Source organism: Eurytemora carolleeae, unplaced genomic scaffold (genome assembly GCF_000591075.1).
Source record: "Eurytemora carolleeae unplaced genomic scaffold, Eaff_2.0 scaffold245, whole genome shotgun sequence".
Taxonomy (NCBI): Eukaryota; Metazoa; Arthropoda; class Copepoda; order Calanoida; family Temoridae; genus Eurytemora; species Eurytemora carolleeae.
In genome coordinates, this window is record NW_019396390.1 from 57,846 (window position 1) to 84,940 (window position 27,095).

The 27,095-nt window shown below is 33.2% G+C and overlaps 2 protein-coding genes and 1 long non-coding RNA gene across 3 annotated transcripts; 1 reads left to right on the plus strand and 2 right to left on the minus strand.

Annotated features, from left to right (window-relative positions):
* Positions 1–469: 469 nt before the first annotated feature.
* On the minus strand, positions 470–13,144 carry LOC111702294 (uncharacterized). The gene is made up of 14 exons (XM_023473939.1): positions 13,077–13,144; positions 12,919–13,021; positions 12,452–12,551; positions 11,671–11,721; positions 9,953–10,165; positions 9,629–9,745; positions 9,235–9,273; positions 8,424–8,470; positions 7,914–8,079; positions 6,915–7,015; positions 4,942–5,114; positions 2,660–2,712; positions 1,336–1,424; positions 470–570 (listed from the first exon to the last, which is right to left on the minus strand). Exons 1-14 carry the CDS (start codon positions 13,087–13,089, stop codon positions 495–497), a joined length of 1,341 nt encoding a protein of 446 aa, XP_023329707.1. The 5' UTR covers positions 13,090–13,144; the 3' UTR covers positions 470–494.
* On the plus strand, positions 11,694–26,853 carry LOC111702295 (ADP-ribosylation factor 1). Its single transcript, XM_023473940.1, has 6 exons — positions 11,694–11,710; positions 22,418–22,422; positions 22,593–22,789; positions 23,296–23,437; positions 25,589–25,766; positions 26,438–26,853. The coding sequence occupies exons 3-6, from the start codon at positions 22,642–22,644 to the stop codon at positions 26,516–26,518; spliced, it is 549 nt and encodes a 182-aa protein (XP_023329708.1). The 5' UTR covers positions 11,694–11,710; positions 22,418–22,422; positions 22,593–22,641; the 3' UTR covers positions 26,519–26,853.
* LOC111702297 (uncharacterized) lies at positions 14,267–17,719 on the minus strand. Its single transcript, XR_002765387.1, has 4 exons — positions 17,615–17,719; positions 15,933–16,066; positions 15,003–15,112; positions 14,267–14,333 (listed from the first exon to the last, which is right to left on the minus strand). It is a non-coding gene; the product is annotated as an uncharacterized LOC111702297 (long non-coding RNA).
* Positions 26,854–27,095: the final 242 nt, after the last annotated feature.

A 27,095-nucleotide genomic window follows, 5' to 3' on the forward strand; every position in this document is an offset into this window, starting at 1 on the left:
AATATGCAGTTATGATGAGACTAAAGAGATGACCGAGTGAATTTATGCATATGTAATGTAAATGACTGGAAAATTTAACATGACAAAATAATATACATACATAATCATGCAAATGTCAATTTCTGTTTTCCTATTCTTTACAAATATTTTTCTGTTTTCCTATTCTTTGCACATATTTTTCTGTTTTCCTATTCTTTACATATATTTTTCTGTTTTTCTATTCTTTACATATATTTTTCTGTTTTCCTACTCTTTACATATATTTTTCTGTTTTCCTATTCTTTACATATATTTTTCTGTTTTCCTATTCTTTACATATATTTTTCTGTTTTCCTATTCTTTACATATGTTTTTTAGAATTTTTACTGTTTTTTCGATTTTTTTATATTCTTTTAAATAGTTCTGTATATGAAGTTTCTGTTATTGATTATAATTTTTTCCAATTTATTTTCCTTTTCTTTATTGATATGATTAAAATGTTGATATAAAAATATTTATAAATAACACATTGGAGTTCCTCCAGAATTTTCCAAAATTGTTTTCTTCAACCAATCATAAATCCTAGTCACCCTAGGTGTAGAAAACATTAGATATTTTTGTCCATAATAATATGATAAAAACATTAATTAATACTGCAGTGGTCATGACAAACCGGTCATGAAACTATTAGTAAGTAAAATCAGAAATATTGTGTTTGTGGCGAAGATTTAATTTCTTGTCTAGTTGTTTATACAAAGGTTGGCTTTGTACTTTAAATATACCGAAATTTACAATACTAGGCTTTTAGGGCGCTTCGCACCCATCTTCTATTTCAATTGTGAACATTTTCTCTTTGTCTACATTGTAAAACAAAAACGAAAGTTCGCGGATTTTATAAAAAATGTCATGGATTTTTTTAACTTAATGAAAATCGAATTTGTTATTCGCTAACTTTTGAAACTTTGATCATTCATAAACCTTCCCTGGGGTCATGTGAGGTCCCACACAAAATTTGGGTCCGATAGGTTGAGCCGTTTTGAAGTTTATTGGGCAAACAAACAGACAAGCAAAGTATATACATTACTAAGCTTTAACCTTTAAAACACATTTTTTTAAAATTTTTATCATTCATAAACCTTCCCTGTGATCACGTGATGTCCCACAAAAAATTTGTGTTCAGCTGTTTTGATTGGATCAAACAAACAAACAGACACCCAGACAGACAAGTTTAATTTATATATAGATATATAGATGGATATTGATACCTAATACCGCCAAAATGTAATGCAATTGGGAAAAGAGCAAATAAATTTTATTAGACATTTATTATTTTTTTTAGACATTAAAAAACCTAACCTTGTGTATATTCCGGGTCGGTTGAACCTAGCACAACCGGAACCACGTGCTACAACTCCAACCTGCGTTGCTCGGACCCTATCGTTCACCTTTCAATCAATCAATCAATCAATCATTATAAACTCTGGTGTTACGTTGAATTGTATCCATTTTTTTTAAAATTAGTCTCTTTAATCTGAATGTTTAGATAGTTTTAAACATATTAAGCGATAAGCAGAATGAGTGTTACTCGATTCCTACCATTCTCTTATTAATTAATTAATCATTTTAAACCTCGGTGTCACGTTGAATTGTGACAATTACCCTTAATTTGTCTTTTAATTCAACATTTTTAAATAGTTTTAACATCATATAAAGGAATTGAGTTTTTGCCACAAACTCAAAGTTGCTCATCCTTATATCTTTGCAAAATGAAGGTGTAAACCTTTCATACTTCAAGCCTAATTTTTCTGATCCAACAAAATTCATAGTTTGAAATATCTGGTCTAGAATATTGACAATAGATTATTTTTTTTCTTTTTGGTGGATTGTAGGTCGCCAAATAAAAATTAACAATTCTGATTTGTTTAAAAAAAATTTCAATTACAGTTCCAACATTTAAAAACTTTGTTCTGTTTAAGTTTCGTTTTAATTTTATTAAAAAAAATGGAAAACTGAACCATGATAGATCGTTTTCGACCCTTTCCGGGCTTTTAAGGTTAGTTTTTTTAATGTTTTTTTTTATATATTTCCTGTCCAAATTTTGACCTTCTATTGAGAAAATGTATGCATAAAACTAACTTGAAAAAAAAGATTAACACGACTATAGACACAATTCGGTGTTTAAAGGTCTCAGCTTAAAGCTAGGGAGTGTTCGCGAAAAATGAAAGGGGGTATAGGCTTACTGCGAAAAATAATCGATGGTGATCACTACTAATTGTACTTATGTCTAATCCGTCTGTAAGGAGAAAATTGTTAAAAACGACTCATACCGAAGAAGTAGCTTTCATACAAATACAGAAAGTTGCAACATTCAACTCGGATTGTAAAAAAAATCTATTTAACTAACAAAATCATTCAAATATTACAACCAATAGTCATCGATTATTTTTCGACACATGTAGTTAAAACTGTATAATATTTTTGATTTAGTTTTTTAAAAATAATATTTCGCTGGCGATAGATTTTCGAACATTCCTGGAAAATATGAAAATGTCGTCTTCATTGTCAAAATCCTCGAAACAGGAATAAATGTTTTGAAAAGTAACTCTCAGATCATAAAGAATAAAAAAAATATTATGAAATATCAACTAGATTCGAATGCGTTGAAAAATTAATAAATTACCGGAACATTTCTTATAAGAGGACCTCCTGAATCTCCCTGACAACTGTCTTGTCCTAAATATTAAGGTAATCTTTATCTAGCTCTAGCATACCTACCCAGGTTTGCATGAATATCTCATTTTCAAATTCAAGAGAATTTTTGCTAATTTTTCATGCATAAGTAGGGTTGTTCATCGTTTTTGAAAACGATCGTGCATAACCACTAAGCAGTCATAAGGCTTCTTGAATGAAGCAGTGAGCATTGAGCCAAAATTATATTTTAAAAGTCCCGAAATTATATTTGAAAAGTCCCCGAAATCAAATATGAAAAGTCCCCGAAATCATATTTGAAAAGTCTCCGAAATTATATTTGAAAAGTCCCCGAAATTATATTTGAAAAGTCCCCTAAATTATATTTGAAAAGTCTCCGAAATTATATTTGTAAAGTCCTCGAAATTATATTTGAAAAGTCCCCGAATTTTTATTTAAAAAGTCCCCGAAATTATATTTGAAAAGTCCCCGAAATTATATTTGAAAATTCTCCGAAATTATATTTGAAAAGTCCATGAAATTATATTTAAAAATGAATAAGAGATATTTAAATGAATGAGAGGACAACTTAATGGAGTTTACAGGGTTACCCACAAACCTTGAATCTTTGATGACGATTAGAAACTTTAAAAAATGATGGTTTGAGGGTAAAATTCTGTCTCGAAATCAGTCTTATATGGGCCGAGCAGTTTAACGATTTGAAATAATGAAGCATGAGCAAGCTAAAATATATATGGCCGGTGAACATGAATGTAAGAAATTAGACGAAATGAATTTCGTATTCAAACTTTGTGTGTAACCCTGTATTCAAAAACTTCCACATGAACCACGATCCCCATCAAATAAAGTTAAAAATTTTTCAAAATAAATAGTTTAAGTAAATTGTAAAGCTTATCTCAAGTGACTCTCCATTTATATATACAAAGGAATTAGGTCTTTGCCACAATTTCTATTATACTAATAATCTCTATGTCTTTGCATCCTGATGGTGTAAATCTTTGATATTCATAGTTTTAAATATCTAAGGTCTACGACATCATTGGTAATTGCACTTGAAACCAATTATTTGAAATCCTTTTCTTTTGAGTTTATCCAGAGCAGAATTTCCTTTGTTTAAATAAATTGCACCTCAAATAGAAAGTTTCCGAGTTTTGTATTTCATCACAAACTAACCGTCTTTTTTTATTAGTTGTATATTGTGATTTATCCTTGTAGTAAATTCAGGAGCAGTGTATAGTTTATCTATCTGTATTATCTATGTTTGATTTAAACCCTGACCGGCCCGACCGGTCAACCTATATTTACCTGTTATCAATAAATTAGTATCGAATCAATCGTTGTTTCAGACGGACGTATATATAGCCAGGGTAGGCTAGGAAGATAGTCAAGATGAACTGGGGAATTAGCTTAGAGAATAGAATATATAGAGAGGAATTTACTGGAAAAAAGTGTAAAACGGCCATTTTGTTGTACTGTTTCATACTGTAGGTGTACTTCACATATTTATGCTATATATCCTGTTGGGCCCTGGAATATCATTTTATAGAAAATCTAGAATTATTTGACCAATTATCATTTCATATAGACTCTATGCCTTTCACTTTACAAACGATGATTTTCCGGTATAACTATAAATCAAATGATGTTTTTATTCACCTAATTCATTATAAAGTTTATTTAACAGTTTAAAAAATTCGAAATTGAAATGAATAGTCTAGGGAACATACTGTATTAATGTATTCTACTGCATATAATTTGTAAACATTTACATGATTTGTACACTTTGAACTCCCTTTCAGGCTGAAAGGGACTGAAAAAATTCATACCGAGAGATTCTTTTAATTCCTCTCTATATATTCTATTCTCTATGGTAATTAGAGTTAGAGACAAGTATTGAGAGAACTCTCGGGACCTAGATTGTTACATACTTTTAAGTTGATTAAATTGCAGTCGAGAGTTGGAAACGTGGTTGCAGTTTTTAACTACACCTTTTCAAATCCTAGAGTGTCAAAGAGTACGTATCAAAGTAACTTGCGCAATTCTACTGCAGGAAAACATGAAGTAATAATCACACTTTCACACTATTGAGCCTAGAAAAACGACAATATCTTTCATTTTACTGATCAAATAAAGGGTTCAAGGGTACCGTTGTGAATTGTGAATCTTTTCACGGAGGGTCGCTTAAAATCATTCTACAGTCTCCTAAATAACAAGGCACTTGAAATTACTTCTATACTGTCTATTTAAAGCTACCTCCTAGATACCAATTGTAAGGATAATTTTCAGGTAGGCCTGTCAGATCCATTTTATTTCCTTGGAATATATACTTGTACTTGGTCGGTCTCATATATTCCTTATTGGCGGTTAGAAGTTCTCTGAATTTCAAGAAAAGTTGCCGATCTAGTTCCCTCTCTGCTTTGGTTTTCCTAGAAATAAACTTGATTAAATCCTGTCACGGATTTTTTTCTTTATAACTCAAAAACGCTCAAGTTTAGTAATTTTTTCAACTTTATAGTTGCAAACAAATTTTTCAAAAGTTTTTTTTTGATGCATTGAGGGTGGAGGACGGTCAAACTGCTTTTGGTATTTAAGGAAAAATTATAAATAGTGCATGACTTTTTTTATTAATAAAGCTAATTAAAAAAAGAATTTAAACCTTCTCTTTTAACTAATAAAAGCAAAGCTCTAATTTATTTTAATGTGCAGGCCTTACAAAGCTGGACTATGGAAATGCATTATACTTGCCTTATCTCAGCTCTATAGGCCAAATCAGGGGGGGGGGTGTAAAACGCCTCTCTCCAAAGACTCCTTACTTGTTTATCACTTCTGTATCTACGTTTTAAATCAAAACTATTTTAATTCTTACGATTGAACTGCAAGATACCCCCTTTTTTAAAAGAAATAAAAATTCAGAATTAAAAAAATATAAAAAAGGAAATTGAGGAAATCACATAGATCCAGACTGATATGCAAGTTGTCATCAAATGTTAAGACCGGGTCGACTTTGAGCTGTCGCAATGATTTGGCCTTTGATTTTACCTCTCAAACTCGCTTATGCTTTTTAGTAATTTTAAAACACTTGATGTTAGCTTTAATATTAAAAAAAGAAAATTATTGGCAAAATTCTGATCGATGTTTGCGTGAGAGCTTGTACTACTTTTGTTTCGCGACCAGTTGGTCACGATTGGTCTGATAAGTAGTCCCTGAAGTTTCCCTGCTTAGATCTGCGCGGTCCCTGGAAGGAGCGATGTTTTCTGTGTGTTCGATAAACTCTGCTCAAACTCTGGTTTATATACTAATGAGGAAAGGCTCCTGGTACAGGCAACTCCATATCTTCTTTCACATGGTGGGCTACGTAGGCCTAAGTTGACCCAACACGACATGCTACGTTTTTACGATAGGGTTTTAGAATGCCATCTCACGGCCACATAATACCCATTCAGGGGTAAAGTTTACAACTTTTAAAGAAACATTCCAATTTTAAACATGAAACATAACATTTATGAATTCAGTCTTTTTTTTGAAGATTTTGTGTTTCGTATTCAAAGGATCCTTGAATATCCCTGAATACAGATGTTTGCTAATTGGTCTGTACAATACTTGTACACAATAGAACATGCTGTGGAAAATATCGTATAATCGATCTCTGTAACTCTCTTATCTCTGGTTCATGGGATAGCGTACAGTCTATACCTCAGTCAGAATAAAGTTGCGGTTCTAACCATACTAGTTCTTTGTTTTGTTTTTGTCCGGCGCAATAACTTAAATGCTTATGATAGTGAACAAGTATATAAGTCATTGTAAAACGTTTGGACAAGATGTGATAGAAAAGATATTGCTTGGAATAGTTACATTGAGGTATAACTTACTTATTCTTATATTGTTTAATTGTACTGAATGTCCCATAATGCATCTAATTATTCTTTGATTTATGAAAAGGCGGGACCATTAAAATGGTACTTAATCCTCAATATATAAACATTGTTATCGTGCATTACTGTATTATAATAGAACTTTTTTGTTACAGATTAAAGACATGATTAAATCTGTTCTCCAGAACTGATTTTGTCCGTTATGAGTGCTAGAGAGACTTTCAAACCTTCCTAATAGAAACCAAACTTGGTAAACCAATAGATAACCTTATTGAACAAAATCACGGTTGAGGTGATCGCGAAACAACTTTAATGCAAAAATGTTTTTAAAATAATGGCGCTGGATTATTTTACCTTAATTTGATAAACACTCCCCGCTCAGCTGGAAGATAAGCCTTCTTCCCCCCACACATCTCAATTTCTGACTGGAAACCAATATCAGAAGAATCAGGATTCTAAATATGAAACCAGGATCAGGGTTCTAAACATGAAACCAGGATTAAGGTTCTAAATATAAAACCAGGATCAGGATTCTAAACATGAAACCAGGATCTAAAATGAAACCAGGATCAGGGTTCTAAATATGAAACAAGGATCAGGGTTCTAAACATGAAACCAGGATTAAGGTTCTAAATATAAAACCAGGATCTGGATTCTAAATATGAAACCAGGATCAGGATTCTAAAAATGAAACCAGGATCAGGATTCTAAACATGAAACCAGGATCAGGATTCTAAACATGAAACCGGGATCAGGGTTCTAAATATGAAACCAGGATCAGTATTCTAAACATGAAACCAGGATCAGGATTCTACATATGAAACCAGGATCTGGATTCTAAATATGAAACCAGGATCAGGATTCTAAACATGAAACCAGGATCAGGATTCTAAATATGAAACCAGGATCTGGATTCTAAATATAAAACCAGGATCTGAATTCTAAGTATGAAACCAGGATCTGGATTCTAAATATGAAACCAGGATCAGGATTCTAAATATGAAACCAGGATCAAAATTCTAAACATAAAACCAGGCTCAGAATTCTAAATATGAAACCAGGATCTGGATTCTAAATATGAAACCAGGATCAGGATTCAATGCACGAAACCAGGATCAGGATTTCAATTTATTCTGTCTTACATTTGCTATTGATACCGTAGTACAGCTGTATTTCATATACAGCCAGATATGAATTAGGAGTGGGGAGTTGAAATCTCTCACTTGTCTGCCAGATGCTGGCCTGTACAGAATCAAACTTACTGAGAAAAAGCATAACATTTTTACATCTGCAATTTCTCTATTATGATTCCGTCTTACTGCACCCGCTCCCCCCCCCCNAGTTAAGACTTACCAAATATTTTGAAAGTTCAAAGATGTACTTGCACTCATCTTGAGTTAGCAGGTTAATGCTTGTGAAGTCTATATTTGTGACCTCAGACATGCATGAATCAGCGCAGAGACCAACCTCCCTTATTTTACCATTCTTATCGACATTTGTAGCACACCACCCAGGGAACCTGGGACCAGATTTTATAAATAACGAGAAGTAGCTGAGCCGCACAGACGTGGTTCAACCACTTATTTTGTGCGCCGGTTCAAGCTTAAGAGAATTGGTTAAACCATGTAGATGCAGTTCAACCACTTCTCTAGTGTGCCGGTTTAAGCTGAAGAGAAGTGGTTGAACCACGGAGATGCAGTTCATCCATTTCTCTTGTGTGCCGGTTTAAGCTAAAGAGAAGTGGTTGAACCACGAAGATGCAGTTCAACCACTATTCTGGTGCGCCGGTTTATGCTGAAAATAATTGGTTGAACCGTGTAGATGCAGTTCAACCATGTCTCATCCATTCATTAAATCTTGTTCCTGGAGTCTGGGTCCGGGTTCTCAGCATTGTACAAACGCTCCACAGCCTGGATATAGTAGAAAAGAATTGTTTAATTCTTCAAGGGTACACGTGAGTCATCGTTTAAAGTTAGTCTCTATTTATAGAGTGTCATGTACGACGCACAATGGTTATTTTCATGTATCAGACAAGCCACTTGAAATAACGTTAGAATTCTTTGTATATACTTCCAAACACTGCAAAAGGAAGAAGTAATTGTTCATTAGTTTTTACTTTACAAGATAAGCAAAGAAAATTGAGTCTTTGCCACAAACTCTGATTTTCTAATCCCTATATCTTTGTAATCCAATTTGGCTTAAAAGTGAGATATTTCGAACTATGAATTATGTTATGAAATACACCATCAGTTGGCAAACACTAAAAATTAGAAAATTTGAGTTTGTTGCAATGAATAATTTCCCCTGTTTGGTTTCACACAAATGACGATATTTTTCTCATTGTTAATCAGATGGAGGACTAAAGGTTACCCTCTTGAATCTGACATGTACTGCAAGATGAGTACTTAAAAATAATGTCGACAAAAAAATATGTTCGCCTCACCATTAGGTTCCAAAGATATAGGGATTTTAAAATAATAGATCGAGGGGTATAATCAGTTCTTGTTTCAGCACACGCAAATATGCCCCTTTAGTATATGAGGCATAAAGTCTGACCGCGTCAACCTTGTTGCACCGGCTAGTCCTGTCCATATAGCTAGGTACAGTACAAGCTGGGACCGCCGGCTCGGAAATTCAAATGTACTACGGCTGCCTGTGAGCAGTGTATTCTGACCTCTAAATCAGTAGTACTACAGGTGTGGGTCTGGTTTTCCTGGCACAGAATTTAAAGGAATTGAGCCAGGTCGCTGAACTGTCTATTGTCGGTTTGAAGGAATTGAGTCTTTGTCTCAAACTTTAATTTTCTAATCCCTATATCTTTGCAACCCAATGTCGTAGACCTTAGATATTTCAAACTATAAATTCTGTTAAACAAATAATCTAAGTTTGAAATATCAAAAGTTTACCCCATTCCTAAGAAATAGGGATTAGAAAACTTGAGTTAGTGCCAAAGACTCATTTAATCCACCAATTCAATGCTAAAGATTTATGAAGGTTTGAATATGCGAATCAAATTTGAACCAGCGGTATGTAGTTCAGAGACCTCTCCAATTCATTAAATTCGGTTCCTGATTTTTTATCTGCACAATTTTCACCGGAGCAATGTTAGCGATTTTGTTGAAATCTCCATATGGCCAATTAGCGATGTTTACGGCATTTTGGTAGTTCGTCTCTAGCATAAACTCCTTAAAGAAACGAAATTTAAAAATAAGCTTTTCAAAGCTTGAAATGATATTCTATTTTTTTTTTTTTTTTAGAAATTAAATTCTCTTTTTCTCAATTATCAAAGTATAGTTTGTTTTTACTTTTTATTTTATTTTCAACATTATTATCATTATTATATTTGTTATCATTATCATTATCATTATTATATCATGAAATTAATGAAATACCTGGCAAGGGGTTTCAAAATCTAAAAGAAGAGGTTTCTTGAGAATACATTGATTATGCTCAACTGTCTTGTTTTCCAAGGACCAGGATTTCTCACAAGGCTTGGCTCGCCCAGGGAAGAAGGTATTCGGAACTGTGGAACAAAACTCTTGTTCTAAGAAGTTGTCAGACCTTTCATACTTTTCTCCCCATCCAGCTATTATTCCACATCCACCCTGTACAAAGAAGAAAAAAGAATTTTAAATTTTTTCGTGAAACAGTAGCTTTTTTTTTCTTCAGAATTTTGAAATGTGTGTCCAGAGCTGAAAACTTTAGAATGGCGGATATCGAGATTAATGCTTGATCCTCTCTTTGTCCTTTTATCGAGACTAACCTAATCTTGTACTTGTATCCTGAAAAGTGTATAAAATTCAACCAATCATGAGTCGTGTATATGGAGCCGATAAATTTAAAATTTTGCGCACCATTTAAGATTATATACAGAACTAGGACGGACTCTCTAATTTTGAAAAACCGGTTTTTGATTTTTTTCTCTACTTTATCCAAGAAAGAACGATTTAAGAAGAAAATCAAAAGTGTGTCCATTGGATACTCAGATTAAGTAATCGAGATTAAGGATATCTCATTCTAAAGTTTTCAGCTCAGATCTATTAAATATGTAACTATTTCCAAGATCTTCTCTTACGTTTTTAGATCTATGCCAGTTCTAACAATAGCAAATTACAAAATCTTTGTGCAACATTATTTAAGCAAAAGGAAAAAAACGTCACTGTTTTCAGTTTTCACAGCAAATTGAACTAGGACACCACCATGGTTAGGAGCTTTTCGTCATTATGTCAGTATTGTTAGGAACAGTGTTTTATAATTTTCTGTCATTGAACCTGCAATTATTAGAAGGTAGGATTTCCACCAGAAGCAAATTTTTCGTGCCAAAAAAGTAAAAAAAAATTGTGCAAACACTGAACGAAAAGTGCGCGTAAATAAATTTTACTATGTACATAGTGAAAAATTATATTCAAGAAGAAAAATTCCGTGTTTTCATTTGATATTTCATAACCTTAAATTTAAACTCTACCTTTGCTAAAAATTTGTATCAGATTTAAATAATTTTCAAACAAATATCAATTTTGACATGACGATTAATTAAAATCTAAAAAAATCAAAATAGGGTATTGCTTTAATTATACATTAAAACAAAATAAACTGAGTTAAAATCAGAAATTAATTTCCAAATAGCCTTCTATCTGCATAAGAAAGGTTTTATTATAAAACATAAATTTTTAAACCACTCTATGAGTCAAAGTAAGTCACGAATCATGTTGTCAAAAAAAAATATTTTAAAAATCCTTTATTACATGTTAAAGAAAATCTAAGAGGCTTGGTTTTTCATATGAGGCTCAAGGCTGATCTGGTGCCTTGTTATTCATGGGTTTTGAATGAAAGATGAAAACTCAGAATAGGCATAATATAATCCCAAGATAGGTAGCTGTTGATTACACAGTTAGTCATTTTGACAGCCAGTCTCCGGATTATACCACGAGGGGACGGGCGTTAAAAATGTGTGCTCCCGTCCGGAGTGCTATCTGCACGGTGGTGTGTAGTGCACTCAAGGCAGTCGGGGGGTTACACATTGAGTCCCCTTTCAGACTTTCACTTAATTCGATTTGATACAAACCTTTAACTCCCCCCCCCTCCCATTTTTATACTCATTAAATCTTACCAACATTTTCCCCTTAACGGCTCCTGCTTCATTCACTTCTGCAATCCTATCCTAGAGGAAAAATTACAGGAATGAATTGGCAAAATTAAAAATAATTTTTTTATCATCTTTAAAAGGTTACTTTCAGGATTTTTCGACACTCGTATTAATATTTATAAATCAATTAATTAATTATTTTGAAAATGTAAAATTATCTTTGTATTCTAAAGTTGTAAACCTTTGATAATCCAAACTTTGATTATAGAGATGAAGCAGTGGTTGAATTATCAAAGGTCTACTTAAGACTGCGACGTTAGATAACATGTTAAGATCAGGTAAATTAGAATTTGTGGTAAATTTAAACTATTCAGTTGCTTTGTTCTAAACCTATTTTTTATCAGCAATACATAACAAAGGCCACTTATAAATGTTAGGCTGAACCTAACATTTGGAAAGTTGCGGCTTGGGAAATTTGACATTTGGGAAGGTGCCACTTAGGAAATTGGACATTTGGGAAGGTGTCACTTAGGAAATTGGACATTTGGGAAGGTGTCACTTAGGAAATTGGACATTTGGGAAGGTGTCACTTAGGAAATTGGACATTTGGGAAGGTGTCACTTAGGAAATTGGACATTTGGGAAGGTGTCACTTAGGAAATTGGACATTTGGGAAGGTGCCACTTGGTCGCCGATAGAAAATACCTAGCAACAATTTTAAAAGAAAATGCCACTTAAATTGCAGACGGTTTATAAGATGACACTAAATTCCCATGTTTTAATTGGAAAAAAAGCAAAAATACTACCAATGAAATATCCGGACAAGGAGGATAGTCGACGAGATCTGGAACTGCTAGGCAGACAGGCCGTACACTGTCAGTAAAAGAAGGCACTGCCTTTTCTAACCTTTGTAGTAACCATTTTGAATTTTGGAATAAATCATGGAAATAATTAGATAAAACCAATGTAATTTTAAAGATTTTTATAAACGGAGAAATGAAAAAAAAAAAATAATTTTATTTAGAACAGTACCTTATTCTGATCGATATTGTGGAAAATAGCATAGTTTTCTAGTTTCAACAGTTTTTAAATTAAAAGACATAAATATCTCAAACATTCTTAATCATGCAACGTTTTAAAAGATCCTATTGTGAATCAGACATGCCACTCAACTAATAGAGGTTCACAGACTCACAGTCATACAAAGCAACCTCTTAACTTTTTAAATGATGGCATTTCTATTTTCTAACCATTGATAGAATGATTTAGTTCCCTAATGAGTAGTATATCCGGAGAAAACATAAACCTATCCGATGTACCCAGATCAGGATGTATCCAGAGCATATCCGGTCTGTACACCAAACCAGCTTCTACAGCTTAAAAAAAGAGTAAAATTATTTTTTCTAGAATCAGGTAATGTTATGTTCTTACCATCCGCCATCATTGATTTTGTCAATTCATCTGAAGTCCAAGGTAATCCCTGTTTAATTAGATTTTTAGCAAAAAGTGGGCAAACATGATCTATTCTGTGAAATTGCAGTACGTTGTACATTGTTAATTTAAATGTTATAAACTTGTATAATGACAAATTCCAGACTTAAATCCTTTTTGCCCCCTCCTCTATTAAGGGTCTACGCAAAGGCTTCACTTTGGATCCCAGTACCAGTTTCATAAACTACCCAACTCTATTTCTTCATAAAGTTTAATGTCTATCTCTCAGTGTAAAATTTAATGGGATTTATCATTTTATATTTCATTATTATAAATATATCTGTTAAAGTTTATTTCCTGTCTGATTAACATTCTGTGTAGAGACCCATCGTTCAGCGTGATGTAGTTCATCTATCCTTTGTACAACTCTAAGCTCCTTAAGTCTGTTTAGTTCGGCTACTGCCTCTGGTAGTCCAGCCTGTGGTTCAAAGCAGTCCAGAGGTAATGAAACCATCCAAAGAAGGTCTCGAGCTTGGAGCTTCTCCTCAATGGTTTTAATGTTCTTTCTGGTTCTGAGATACTCCGGGGAGATAAAGATATTCTGGGGGTGGAGGTTGTATTAGAATACAAGGGAGCTAAGCTCAAACGTTTTCTATCTGGGATCCTGGAGTGTACTGATCCTATTCTCCGAGTTCTCTAATCACAGACAAAGGGTTGCGGGTTTTGCATTGAGTCATTCTTCTAAATATTACACCATGCTTTAATTACTATAACATGTACGTACAACATAGATAGTTTATACTGCATCATATACATTTTCTCTAATCTTGAAAAATATGTAATATGACGGTATTAATCATGTGAAATAGATAGCATCGGAGGAATTGAATTACGTCAATTACTGTTAACTTTTTGCTAAAATTGTTTTAGCATTGATCGATAGTAAGCTTGAAAATAGAGCTTTGGTTCTCATTGAATTAAACAAGTTGAGAAATTGTCTGTGTAGCAATTTCATTGGACTGTGTGTCCTGTAGAACCGCGGGGAGTTAAGCCTGGGGTTGAGATTTGGACTGTGTGTTCTTTAGAACCTCAGGGAGTTAAGCCTGGTTGAGATTTGGACTGTGTGTCTTTTAGAACCGGGGAGTTAAGCCTGGTTGAGATTTGGACTGTGTGTCTTTTAGAACCGGAATATACCTTGAACAATAGAATTCTGCGTTTGTTTCTATACATGTACAGTGGGCTGCTGATAGGACAAATCTACAATATTTACGCATTTATAAAAATGCACAGTGGGCTGCAGTTAGGACAAAACTGTAATATTTATGAATTTTTTTATGATGCACAGTGGGTTCTAGAGTAGGACAAATCTACAATATTCACGCATTTATAAAAAATAAACAGTGGGCTGTGTTTTGACAAAACTGTGATGTTCGTGAATTTTTTAACATGCACAGTGGTCTGCAGAAAGGACAACCTGCAATATTCATGAATTTATTCAACATGCATTAGGACAAATCTTGTATTGTTGTAGTTGTAAAGCATACAAATAAAACTGCATGAAGGATGAATCTGTAAATCAAACAAATTTGTTTAACATGCACACTGGGCTGTAGTAGAACAAATTTGTTTTATTTTTAAAGTTATAAAAATACATATTCTCATAAACTGTCATATTAATACACAAAGTTTACTGCAACACTGTAATATTTTATGAATTTACTTAATTGCACAGTGGGCTGTAGTTAGGACAAATCTGTCATATTAATATACAAAGTTTACTGCAATTATAAAAAATGTGTAATTTTTCTTAAACTTGTTGAACATGCACATGACCGGCACAGTGGGCTGCAGTGTGGACAAGCAATAATGTATACATGGACTTTTTTACATGCAGTACACAGTGGTCTTGTGTGAATTGTTAAAAACCTTGAATTGATGAGTGATCCACCGCAATCCATATTCATAAATTTTAGCAATACCATCCAGGGTAAAGGTGATTTTACAATATTTCCTCCAACAATCCTTGTTCCGGATTTCTAGAATATTAACAGATTAATTATTTACCACTTTTTACCCTCTTAATACGCCATTTTTGAGAGATCAAAAGGAACTGGGTTTTTGCCGGAAATAAAAATTTCTAATCCTTTTATCTCGTAATCTGTAAAACTTTGATATTTCAAACTTAGATTATTTGATCTATAATTTGAAATATCTAAGCGTTATGACATTGGGTTGCAAAATTATAAAAAATTTTACAAAAACTCAATTTCTTTGAGTTTATTCTGATCTTTGCAACCTGATGGTGTAAACCTTTTATATTTCAAACCTAGACTTTCCAGGAATAGAAAAGGAACTTCCAGGAAATAATGCAAAGCAGTAATAAAAATGTTTAATGTAAATATTTGTTTCCTGAGACTTTTACAAAGTAAAAATTAATACTTCTAAAAAAAAATATTATTAATCCGGTAAAATCAAAATGTTTTTAGACGGATTTAATTATGATGGTGAAGCTGAAATTATTGACGATATATGTAAAAACTAATTCTGTTTTTATTGTTTTCGACCATATATTAATTCTATATTTATATACATAGTAAATATCTTATTCCAGCTCGTTGCTTTTAAAGTGTATCATTATAATTGTGCACGAATAAATAGATTAAATAAATAAATAAAAACAGTGTTCAACATTTTCAAGGGATTCTGTAGATTATAAGGACAAGTCCGACATACTTGATAAGAGAAAGGTTTAAAGGGAACTGATGTTGTGAATCTGAGACGCCACTCTACAAATGGAGGCCAGATGAAATAAAGCCTACAGTCCCTTTAGTGAAAATTAATTGAGAAAGTAATTACCTTTTTTTGTTTTATTTTAAGTTTCTCCAATATAAGTTCTTTCTTTTTGCATGTTGTATTGGGTTTAAATGCTTCGCATTCAGCTTGCAGATTTTCCATTGTGAGGTCACCAGCAGAGTACAGTCCGCACGCATCTGCAGTACAGTACAATTCAGTACAGTACACCAGAGTAAAGGTCAAACAGAATATTTACCAGAAAGATACATCAGACCATCATGGCTTTGTTTACAAAAAGAGATTACCGCAGTCTGCAGTTTTCGGGAGAAATGTAAACAAACTCAGTGTTTCAGAAATTTTTCGATTATACATCGAACTGCCGTACACTTTCTTTGTAAACAAAGGTATTGGTTATCAAAGAATTATAATGTAAAGATAATTATTTCAGAGGTGTACGCATCTTTTGTACTGCAGTGCACTGTCTCTGAGTTATGATCAAACATTGCAAACAAATAGACTGACAGAAAGACAAAGAATATTCTGAAATTCCTGCAAGAACGTGGTTTCTTGCAAATAGATGGCAACGTAGAATTTGTACACTCTCAGGTACAGCTCTATTCTTACGTGACATGTGTCAACTTAGTTTTTAACAAAATGATAAATAACACTTTATAAAAAGATCCTGTTATACACTGATGTCAGTATTGTATATGCAATACATTATACAGTACACTACATGCAGTACAGTAGAGTACATGTAGTACGGCAGAGTACATAAAGTACAGAAGAGTATAATATGAAGTACATTAGTGTAAATGCAGTACAGTAGAGTACATGCAGTACAGTAGAGTACATGCAGTATAGTAGAGTATATGCAGTACAGTATAGTACATGCAGTACAGTAGAGTGAGTACAATAGAGTACATGTATAACAGTAGAGTGAGTACAATAAAGTACATGTATAACAGTAGAGTAAATGCAGTACAGTGGAGTACATGCAATACACTAGACTACATGCAGTACAGTACAGTATATGCAGTACAGTAGAATATATGCAGTACAGTAGAGTATATGCAGTACATTAGTGTAAATGCAGTACAGTAGAGTATATGCAGTACAGTAGAGTACATGCAGTACAGTAGAGTACATTCAGTACAGTAGAGTACATGAAGTACAGCAGAGTACATGCAGTACAGTAGAGTATATGCAGTACAGTAGAGTACATGCAGTACAGTAGAGTATATGCAGTACAGTAGAGTACATGCAGTACAGTAGAGTACATGTAGTACAGTAGAGTAAGTGCAGTAGAGTAGAGTACATGCAATACAGTAGAGTACATGCAGTACAGTAGAGTACATGCAATACAGTAGCGTACATGCCGTACAAGAGTACATTCAGTACAGTAGAATACACGCAGTACAGTACAGTACATGATTACTGTAGAGTACATGGAGTACAGTGAAGTTCATGCAGTACAGTGAAGTACATGCAGTACAGTTGTGTACATGCAGTACAGTTGAGTACATGCAGTACATGTATAGTACAGTACAGTACATGCAGTACTGAACATAAAGATTGGTTTCTAGTCCCTGCAAAGAAACCAGGAACCTTCCATACTGACATTTGTTGGTAACAAAAAGACAATTACGAAGGATAAAACTTCAGAGAGAGTCATCATACCAGATTTACATTGAATCGACTACACAGAAAATATAAGTATGTTACAAATTACAAATGATTATTACCTCTGCAATTGAAATCATCATTTCTATAATTATTACTAAAAACAACAGTAAGAAAAAATAAACACTGAATCAAAAAAAAAGTTTTCATTTATCCTCACAATTAAACTTAAACTGTCCGTCTACATTAATTAAAAATAAAAAATGAAATAAAAAATGTTTTTAAAACAATCTATTAAACTTACAAACATATATATAAAGAATTAAATTTATTATATAAATATGTACATTTGAAACTTTTAATTTCATATTTTGGTTAACAGAATTTCAGTAAAAAACTTATGATTTTTTAATGAATTCCAAACACTGTATTTCCTTGTGTGCAGGATTTTTTTTCTCGTATCAGGAAGTTCAGTGAGTATTCCTTTACAGTACTATACTTACTGCTTTATCTATATTATAAAGCTCTTCTCTCATATAGCTATAGCTTTATAGCTGGCCGAATTGGCTCACATTTTTAAGGGGGAACCCACGGGTACCCTAAAAAATCGAAAATCGATTTTTTCAACATTTTTTCTCCACTGTTTTTAAAATTCCAGGGGCAACTCTGGGCATTTCAGCTAGTATTCCTTTACAGGAGAGAAAAGTTTTCAGGTCGTTTAGCATTTTTTGACCGAATAGTAACTCATGTAGTTTAGCATTATTTGACAGAATATGAAGTTCTCAGGTAGTTTAGCATTATTTGACCGAATATGAAAAGTTCTCAGGTAGTTTAGGGTTATTTGACCGAATCTGAAAAGTTCTCAGGTAGTTTAGCATTATTTGACCGAATATGAAGTTCTCAGGTAGTTTAGCATTATTTAATTTATATTGTAATGTAATATTATAATTTTCCATATCTCTCACAATTTTACGCTTAAAGCAGAAAATTTGAAACGAATTAATTTTAAAATTGAAAAATTGTTTTTCATCTTGTATAATATGTTTAAGGGGTCCGAAACAATTTTTTGATAAAGCTGTTTCTGTGTTCCAGGGAAAATCAAATTTTCACTGTAACATTAAGTTCAAGCTAAAATTACTATGTTGTTGAAAAATTATACTAGTTTTCACACCAAAACTACAAACATTTTCTACCCAAGGGGGGGCTCTGCACCCTTGCAGCCCCCCGCCTAGCTCACTGCGTTTCATGATCGCGGTGATCCTGGGCCCATAGTAAAACTGCCTGTCCTATAGCCACAGCGCTCGGCCCATAAATTGTCTTAACCCAACATATCTCCTATCACTTTGTCAACTTGATAAATGTGGCAGCAGCACTCGGCCCCCTAGCCACAGTGCTCGGCTCGAAAAATGTCTTAACCAAGTCATAACCCCACATAATTGTTAATATCATTTGAACTATCTTTTGTTCATTTAAACTATTTTTTAGATTATTTGAACATTTTTTGTTCATTTGAACTGTTTTTTGGTCATTGGAACTAAAATTTTTGTACAATTTAGAATAAATGTTTCAACTATATATTTTAAATTGTTTGAAATCCCAAAATTTTAAAGTCAATACTGTTGTCAATTGTTTAAAGAAAAAAAAAATCAAATGAGCTAGTTATCCTGTTGTTCAAATAAACACGATATATCGTGTTTAGTTTATTTGAACAACAGGATATGACGTTACGTCAATAGTTCAAATGAACAATAGTTCAATTAAATGAACAATAGTTCAAATGAACAATAGTTCAAATGAACAATATGTTCAAATGAACATTAGTTCAAATTAAGAATAGCTCAAATGAACAATAGTTCAAACGACCATAGTTCAATTACGAACAATAGTTGAAACGACGGTATAAGTTCAAACAGGTATCCAACTCATCCGCAAACCAACGCCCATGCCATAATATTAAACTCATTTTTGCGCGGCAAATATGTAATACGATATCGGAAAAAACTCATGCTATGTATTTATATATATCTGGGATTCACTGTAGGAACTTTAAAATCGTTTAAAATGTGATTCTCTTGTTCCTTCATTGCGAATATGATTTTAAATATTTTTAAAATCTAACGTCGTCTTTTATTCAATCCAATTTTGTCGAGTCCAATCCTGAACCGGAAATAGAAATACTGGGGGAAAATCTTCTCGGTCTTAATATAAATCCTGATTGGTTGGCGAATGGTCACGTGACTGAAAGCAGTCCTTCTATTGGTCGCTGCTGCTAGGACGTGGCACAGATCGCCAAGTTATTCATTCCTGTACCCGGCTTCAAATTTTGATATGTTGGATTTTACAAGATTTCTCTGGTTTTAGATCTCTTGTATCGTTTCCGTGAACCAAGCATTTCGGTTTGGATAAATATTTATAGTTTGTTAATTAAGAAATCGGTGAAAAGGGCAGGAAAATTCCTCTTTTTCGTATCAGCTGTTTCAAGAGTCACTTCATGTTCAGAAAATGGGAGTAGGTGTGTGTGTGACTATTAGTGAATATTTGAAATCGAATAATAATGTTATATCCGAAGTATTCTAAAGTTAAACTATTCAATTGGACTAATTTTTAAATTCAAGAAGGAAGTGAATTAGTTGTTTAGATTTAATGTACTCTCATCAAATGTAGAAAGTTTCAGACATATGTTCTAACTATCTACTGATAGTTTCTGAGCTTGTCTATTAAAATGATCTTTCATCCATTTTGACGGTTACGTGCTTATTCCTAGGGAATTAAATATTTTACCATTGGTTTCCTTTTTCTTTAGAGGTTTTGGTTTTCTCTTTTTATAGAGGTTAAGTGTCATCCNCATGCCAACCCCCCCCCCCCTCCTATCAATTTTGAACATGACCATTTATACAATCTTTAATCAAATCTGGCGTTTTATATAGCAGCGCTAAGCTATATTTTTTGGTTTATTTCACATTCTTGGTATTGGTACTCTGAAAGAAACAATGGTTCAAAGCTTTTCTATCTTAAAGAGCCGTTGTCTCTGCAGCTGCTATTAAACCTTCTCCCATCGAATCAATATGTCATAAGTGTGGCTGTTTTTTGTTCTTTAAAATATATGCTATCCAAGAAATACGGGCAGAATATGTTAAGGGAGTTTTACTTTTTTACAAACTAGTTTTAACAATCTACTCAAAAAATGTTGCAAATAAACGGTACAAAGCCTTTGATAGTTGTTTTCAACTTTCCTTCAGTTCTTGAATATTAAAGTCCATCTCAGGTGTTAAGCCTTTTCTCACTATTCAAAACACTATGTTTCTCGAACAACTTTAATTAAACAAATTCTGCTTTTCTACCTTTATTTTTGAAAATATTCATCATTTCTGTCTTTTTGCGCCCTTATATCAGTGTTTCTTAAAGCCACGCTAATATTAATCACCTTGCATTATTTTTTCGGATCTTTATTCACTGTTATTTTATCAAATTTTCGCTAGTACTGTTAATAATTGGTCTTGTGGCCGCAGTGCTCGGCCCCCTAGCCTGTCCTTGCCGCAGCGCTCGGCCCGGGAATAGCCTCAACCTAACCTAATCCTAAAATTATTAAATAAAAGTAATGATAATTTTGCTGATAAATAAGTGGTCATGTACCAAATTGATAGGAGGGGAGGGGGGTGGGTCTAAAAATCGTTCTTAAAGACGGACCCTAAGTCAGAATATACATGATGTTCATACCTCCCCTCTCTTAAGATTACTAGTTTAGTGGATTTGATTGCTAGTCTAGCACCATTGTTTACCACAAAAAATTTACAGGGGTTGTCAATATCTGCCTTATATTGCTGAATGAAAGTTAAAGTTGTTGTGAAGTGCCTCTATTTCTCATCCTTCTTTATTTATTTTTTGATTTTGTTAGTTGCTAAATCTGGTTTCTGGGATTCTTTCGTCAAATTGGAGGGTAAAACAAGTTCTAGGAAGTAGGGGACAAGTTTCCGCAACATTTTGATTTCCTGGATCGGATACAAGGGCTAATTATTATCCAGAAGCTGAGAGGAAAACAATATATTTTGCTCTCAACGCTTAATGTTCCGGAAAAATATGCGGATCAACGGATCCGGATCCAAGTTAGATAATATCGATCAAAAACTGCAAAAAATAAAAGAATTTTTTCCCTCAACCCAAGTCTGAACTATTGTTAAAGAAGATATTAAATTTTTATTTCTGAATGGTTCATCAAGTTTTAGAAACTAATTATGCGAAATAATCAGACAAATTTAAATTCTTTTTTGTTAAATTTATTAAATTTTGAACAAATAACCTGGATCTGTATTTGGGTCCTGATCCATTTTTCCAATGCGGATCCGGATCCGCATCAAAATTAACTGGAAAAAAGTAAGTAAAATAGTTCGAAAGTCATTCTGTTATAATAATCAGTAGATCTTGGATTTTTTTTTCAAATGCGGATTCAGAATCACTGCCGCATCAAAAGTAAAAGGATCCCAAGTACGGGAGGGAGGGAGAGGGGTTAGGAATTTAAATGAATACCTCCTGTGGAGTTATATTTGAAAGTTAGTAATTTAAACGTGTATTTTCTTGTCAAATTTTTCTAAGGTTTCATTGCTTAGTTTTAATATTATTTTATTCACTCTTGTTTGGTAATTAGGCATTTCCAGATTTTATTGCTTATTTCAAGGAAGGGGGAGGGGGATTGATAGGGATTTTTGTCACTGAAAAATGGCTGAGGAAATCTTGATTATAACCGCAGAAAGAGAAAAGGAAAAACTATACTAAACTTCCTCTGAACATACGCATAGGTTTTGTCCTTTTACTCGTTCAATTATTTTAAATCTATCAACGTTATAATCCTGTTTTTATAATTGCGTGATGAGCTGAACCTCAGATTTTAGCTTTCTTCTTGATAACAGCTGAACTTCTTGCTAGTAGAGAGAAGAGAGAGAACCCTTGAAACACCTGTTGAGACGGATACTGGAGTATACTGACACGTAAACTAGAGCAGAGAACTTACAGTTTTTCATTCATCCTCCACGACTCCGCTATTCCGTTCGCCATTCCTCCTTAAATTTCTGTATTAACTCCTGTTTTGATGTATTATTTTATTTCAGAGTGAAATTTGTTAATTCGACTCGGGTCTGTGTCAAACTTCTTCATCATGGGAAATGTGTTCACGAGCCTGTTCAAGGGTTTGTTTGGCAAGAAGGAGATGAGGATCTTGATGGTTGGGTTGGATGCGGCCGGAAAGACTACAATCCTCTACAAACTTAAACTCGGTGAAATCGTGACTACTATTCCAACTATAGGTGAGAAAACGTCGATGAAATTGCGAGAATGAATAAAATCGTATTTAAAGCCCATTCCAGAGGAAATAATTTTCGTGGAGAGGGGAAGGGTTACATGGGAGGGGGTGTAATTCTTGAAAAAATGCACTGTACACTCCTATCTTCTATATTAATTGTAGCTGTAAAAAAATGCAGCGCTTGGCGTGACACGTGTAAATCTTTATATTTAAAAGATGTCCACCATTGCAATTCGTATCATAGTTGCAGCGCTCAGCACAGAAATTGCTTGAATATAATCTGCAACCTCCGGATAGTTATTTTAATAAAGTAAATACAGCTATGCGGGTCGTCTTGAAAACTTTATTTGTCTTGTTTCACGAGCTTTATTTTAATGTCATTGTTTGCTCAAACAAACTGAATCTTGGAATCTTAGTTATTTAATAAGGAAAATATATTGCGAATTATCTGAGAGAAAAGCCATCAGGAGAAATCTGCATATTTTTAATTTGTTTATTTGTATTTGTCAGGGTTTAACGTGGAAACAGTCGAATACAAGAACATAAGCTTCACTGTGTGGGATGTGGGTGGTCAGGATAAGATCAGACCTCTTTGGAGACATTATTTCCAGAACACCCAGGGGCTCATATTCGTCGTAGACAGCAACGACAGGTTAGTTTTCATAAATACCCCTGGTTCAAGCTTATCAATATATGAAGATTATTGGTGTCTCTTCCCCACTGGGGGATAATTATTTTATTTTCTACTGAATCGTATTGCTCGAAGCCGGAAACATTTTCACCTAAAAGCACGGTTGTATATATGTGTATTTTCCCTCCCACATGGTCTGATTTTTGACATGAAAAGGCATGTTTTAGCACCCTTGTAGTAAATGTAAATCTAATGTAAATTTTATTTATTTTTCTGTAAGAATCATTTTATCCTAATTTATCGAAGAAAACTCAAACCATGGGGGGGGAGATTTTTAAAGAAAATATACCCCCGTATTAGAGTATATGACTGGACTACAACATAACTAAGAAATTTACTTTGTTTTTATTTAACAGACTAAACGATCGACAGGGGTAAAATAAATGGAACTCCTTTTAAACAATAACATAAAGCAACGTTCCGGTATAAAAGTGTCATTTTATTTTGTTCCTCTAAATTAGCATGTAGACATGCCGTGGTTCGAACATTTTTAGTGAACGGTTGAGTTGTTTTTAGAAAAATAATTTAAAAATAAATGGAGAATTTTTATTTTTTTTACTTGAATTATTAACCTAATTTCATGATTTTTTCATCCAAGGATTAAAAATTAACAAATTAATAGAATTTGATATTTTTATCTTGCCAAGAAATACAATATTCATAGTTAATGACGGTAAATTATTTTAAATTACTTAGGTAGACATGTTTTCAGTAAATCTCCATTTTAAGAGTTACACTTTCAATTCACAATGGTACCCTGTGTTTTTTTTTTGCATATTTTTATCCTAAAACTTGATGAACCATTCAGAAATCTCATTTTTTCAAAAGTTCAGATTTGAGTTTAGGAGTAAAAAGTTTTTTTTGCAGTTTTTGGTTGATATTTTACCCCTTGGATTCGGACCCGGATCCAGGAAGCCAAAATCTTGCGGATCCGGTGAAGCCAAAATTTATCTTTAATTTTCAAAACAGAAATGACACTATTTGCTCGAATTCAATCCGAAGGTTACCATTGCATGTCCGGGTCACTGAAAATTGTGTTGCAATTAGGTCCTTACTTAATTTACCCTACGTTTTTTCTGTGAGGAAATGGGGTATACTCGGATCTAGCTCAAGTAGAAAATTCGCATAAGAATACGTGAATTCCAATTCAAGAAATATTTATTTAAGAATTAAGCATACATTGACTCGACTTTTTTGATAAATTTATCGCTCGTTGACTGAAAATCTCAATCTCATGTCTAATTTTATCCTTTTATCATAAGCTTATATATTAAAGGGAGTGTTCGGGAAAAATGAAAGGGGGTATAAGGTTTAATGCGATAAAAAGCGCTTTTGATCGCTACTAATCTTCTATCTGTTGCGTCTTTAAGGAGAAAATTGTATAGTCAATTTATCTTTAGCCACATTTGTATATATTTTATATTTCATACTAGTTATGATTTTGTTTTTTAAAATAATATTTAGCTTACAAATTTTTTTCGAACATTCCTGGAAAATATGAAAATGTCGTCTTCATTACCAAAAATCCTCGAAACAGGAATAAATGTTTTTATAAGTAACTCTCAGATCATAACAATTAAAACATATTATGAAAAATCAACGATATACAAATGTGGCGAAAGATAATCGATGACTAGGTTGTAATATCTGAATGATTTGTTTGAAATTAAATAGATTTTTTTACGGTCTAAGTCGTATGTTGCATCTTTCTGAATTTGTATGGGTGCTACGTTCTTCGGTATTAGTCGTTTTTAACAATTTTCTCCTTATAGACGCAAAAGTAAGATTAGTAGCGATCAAACGCGCTTTTTTATCGCATTAAGCCTATACCCCCTTTCATTTTTCGCGAACACTCCCTTTAATGATTATGGAGAAAATGTTTAGTTAATTTATTTAATCTAAAACCTGCTTGCAATGAATTGTAATCTTCTAAACTTTAATCTGTTAGTTTTGGTGAAATATTCTTTTTTTAGGACAAATTATTATTTTTTTTTTTTATTAATATTTCTGCTATTACGTTACTGTTGAAAATGGTTAAATTAAAGGCCTGTTCTTTGTGACATCTTTCTCTATCTTCGTTGGTTTTTTCTAATTATGAATTTTCCCCCCTAGGGAGAGGATTGGTGAGGCTAGAGATGAATTGATGAGGATGTTGGCGGAGGATGAACTGAGAGAGGCTGTCCTCCTCATATTCGCGAACAAACAGGATTTACCCAACGCGATGAATGCTGCCGAGATCACAGATAAACTTGGCCTCCATAGTCTTAGGAATAGAAATTGGTACATTCAGGTGAGTTTAATATTTTGAACAAGGGGTTGAAACTTATTTAACCAGGGGATCAGTTTAACTCTTCTCTCAAGAGGAGGTGGGAACTCGTGAGGTGGGATTAGTTAAGATTTAATCTAGAGAAATGACTTTCAAGGATCGATTTATCTCTCAACATTCATCAAAATTAATAAGATATGGGAAACATTTTTTCTTTTCTAATTTCTTTGTTCTCAGTAATGGCAATTTAGGGTGGATTTCTTCTTTAGTTAGATTCATCAAGTTTATTTGAGTGAATTAAGTTTCTCCATTAAAACGAAAAGTTGATCTGAAATACGATTTATAATGTATATTTTCTTTGCTTAATTATTAAGTTCGGTTTGTGAAAATGATTCCAAGTGTTATAAGACGAATATTTTTATCTTATTTTAATTGCTGAACCCCTTCAATTTAGGTTGAGCATTGTTTAAATTGATTTTATGTAATTAAAATATGTCCCTGAAACATCCTGTCTCCGACAAACCTATGGCGAACAAGTCCAGAATTATTTACCCGCCAATTTTGCCATCGGCACATTAAGTCGTTCTATTAATTTTTCATTGCCTTTTGAAGATTCTTGGTATTTTTTATCATACCCCACATGAATTTTTCTTTATCTTAAGAAAAAGTTCAATCTGAAAAACTTATTTTTCCAGGCTACTTGCGCTACATCCGGAGATGGTCTGTATGAAGGTTTGGATTGGCTCAGTAACCAGCTCAAGAACGCAAACCGTTAATATCTTCATGTGGCGCTAAGCTCCCTCGTTTCAGCGGTCTCTCTCCGCATCCTACCATTCCGGACAGACCCTACAAGCGCGCAATTGATAATTGCGCGTTTATCAAATTTTACATATGGACAACTTCTCCAGTGACTTGGGTTTATTTATCGTGTTATTTTCCCAGATTTTCTTAATTTATTAATAATCAATACAATCTGTTTCTGTATTATTTATTCGGCCAATTCATTGTGATAAATTCCTTTATGGCGGTTTGCAGATCATTTTTACAGTAAGTACGCGATGCATTTTATGTTTAGGAGTTTTACTTGTAATTAAATCTTATATAGAAACTATATTTTTCAGATAACGAGATAGTGAAGAGAGATAAACTATATTTTTGAGATTGACGAGATATTCATAGTTTCGTCCGGGTTAAGATAGATTAGGTCAAAGGACAGTTCGTCATTTGATTTCTTTACAGTCTTTTCTTTATTGTTAACGATGATGCAGTTAAGTTAGGTAGTTGGTAAAATTAAAGGGTTAAATATTTTTTGTTAAATATCTCCTTCAAGATAACTGTTCTCGAATACCTAAA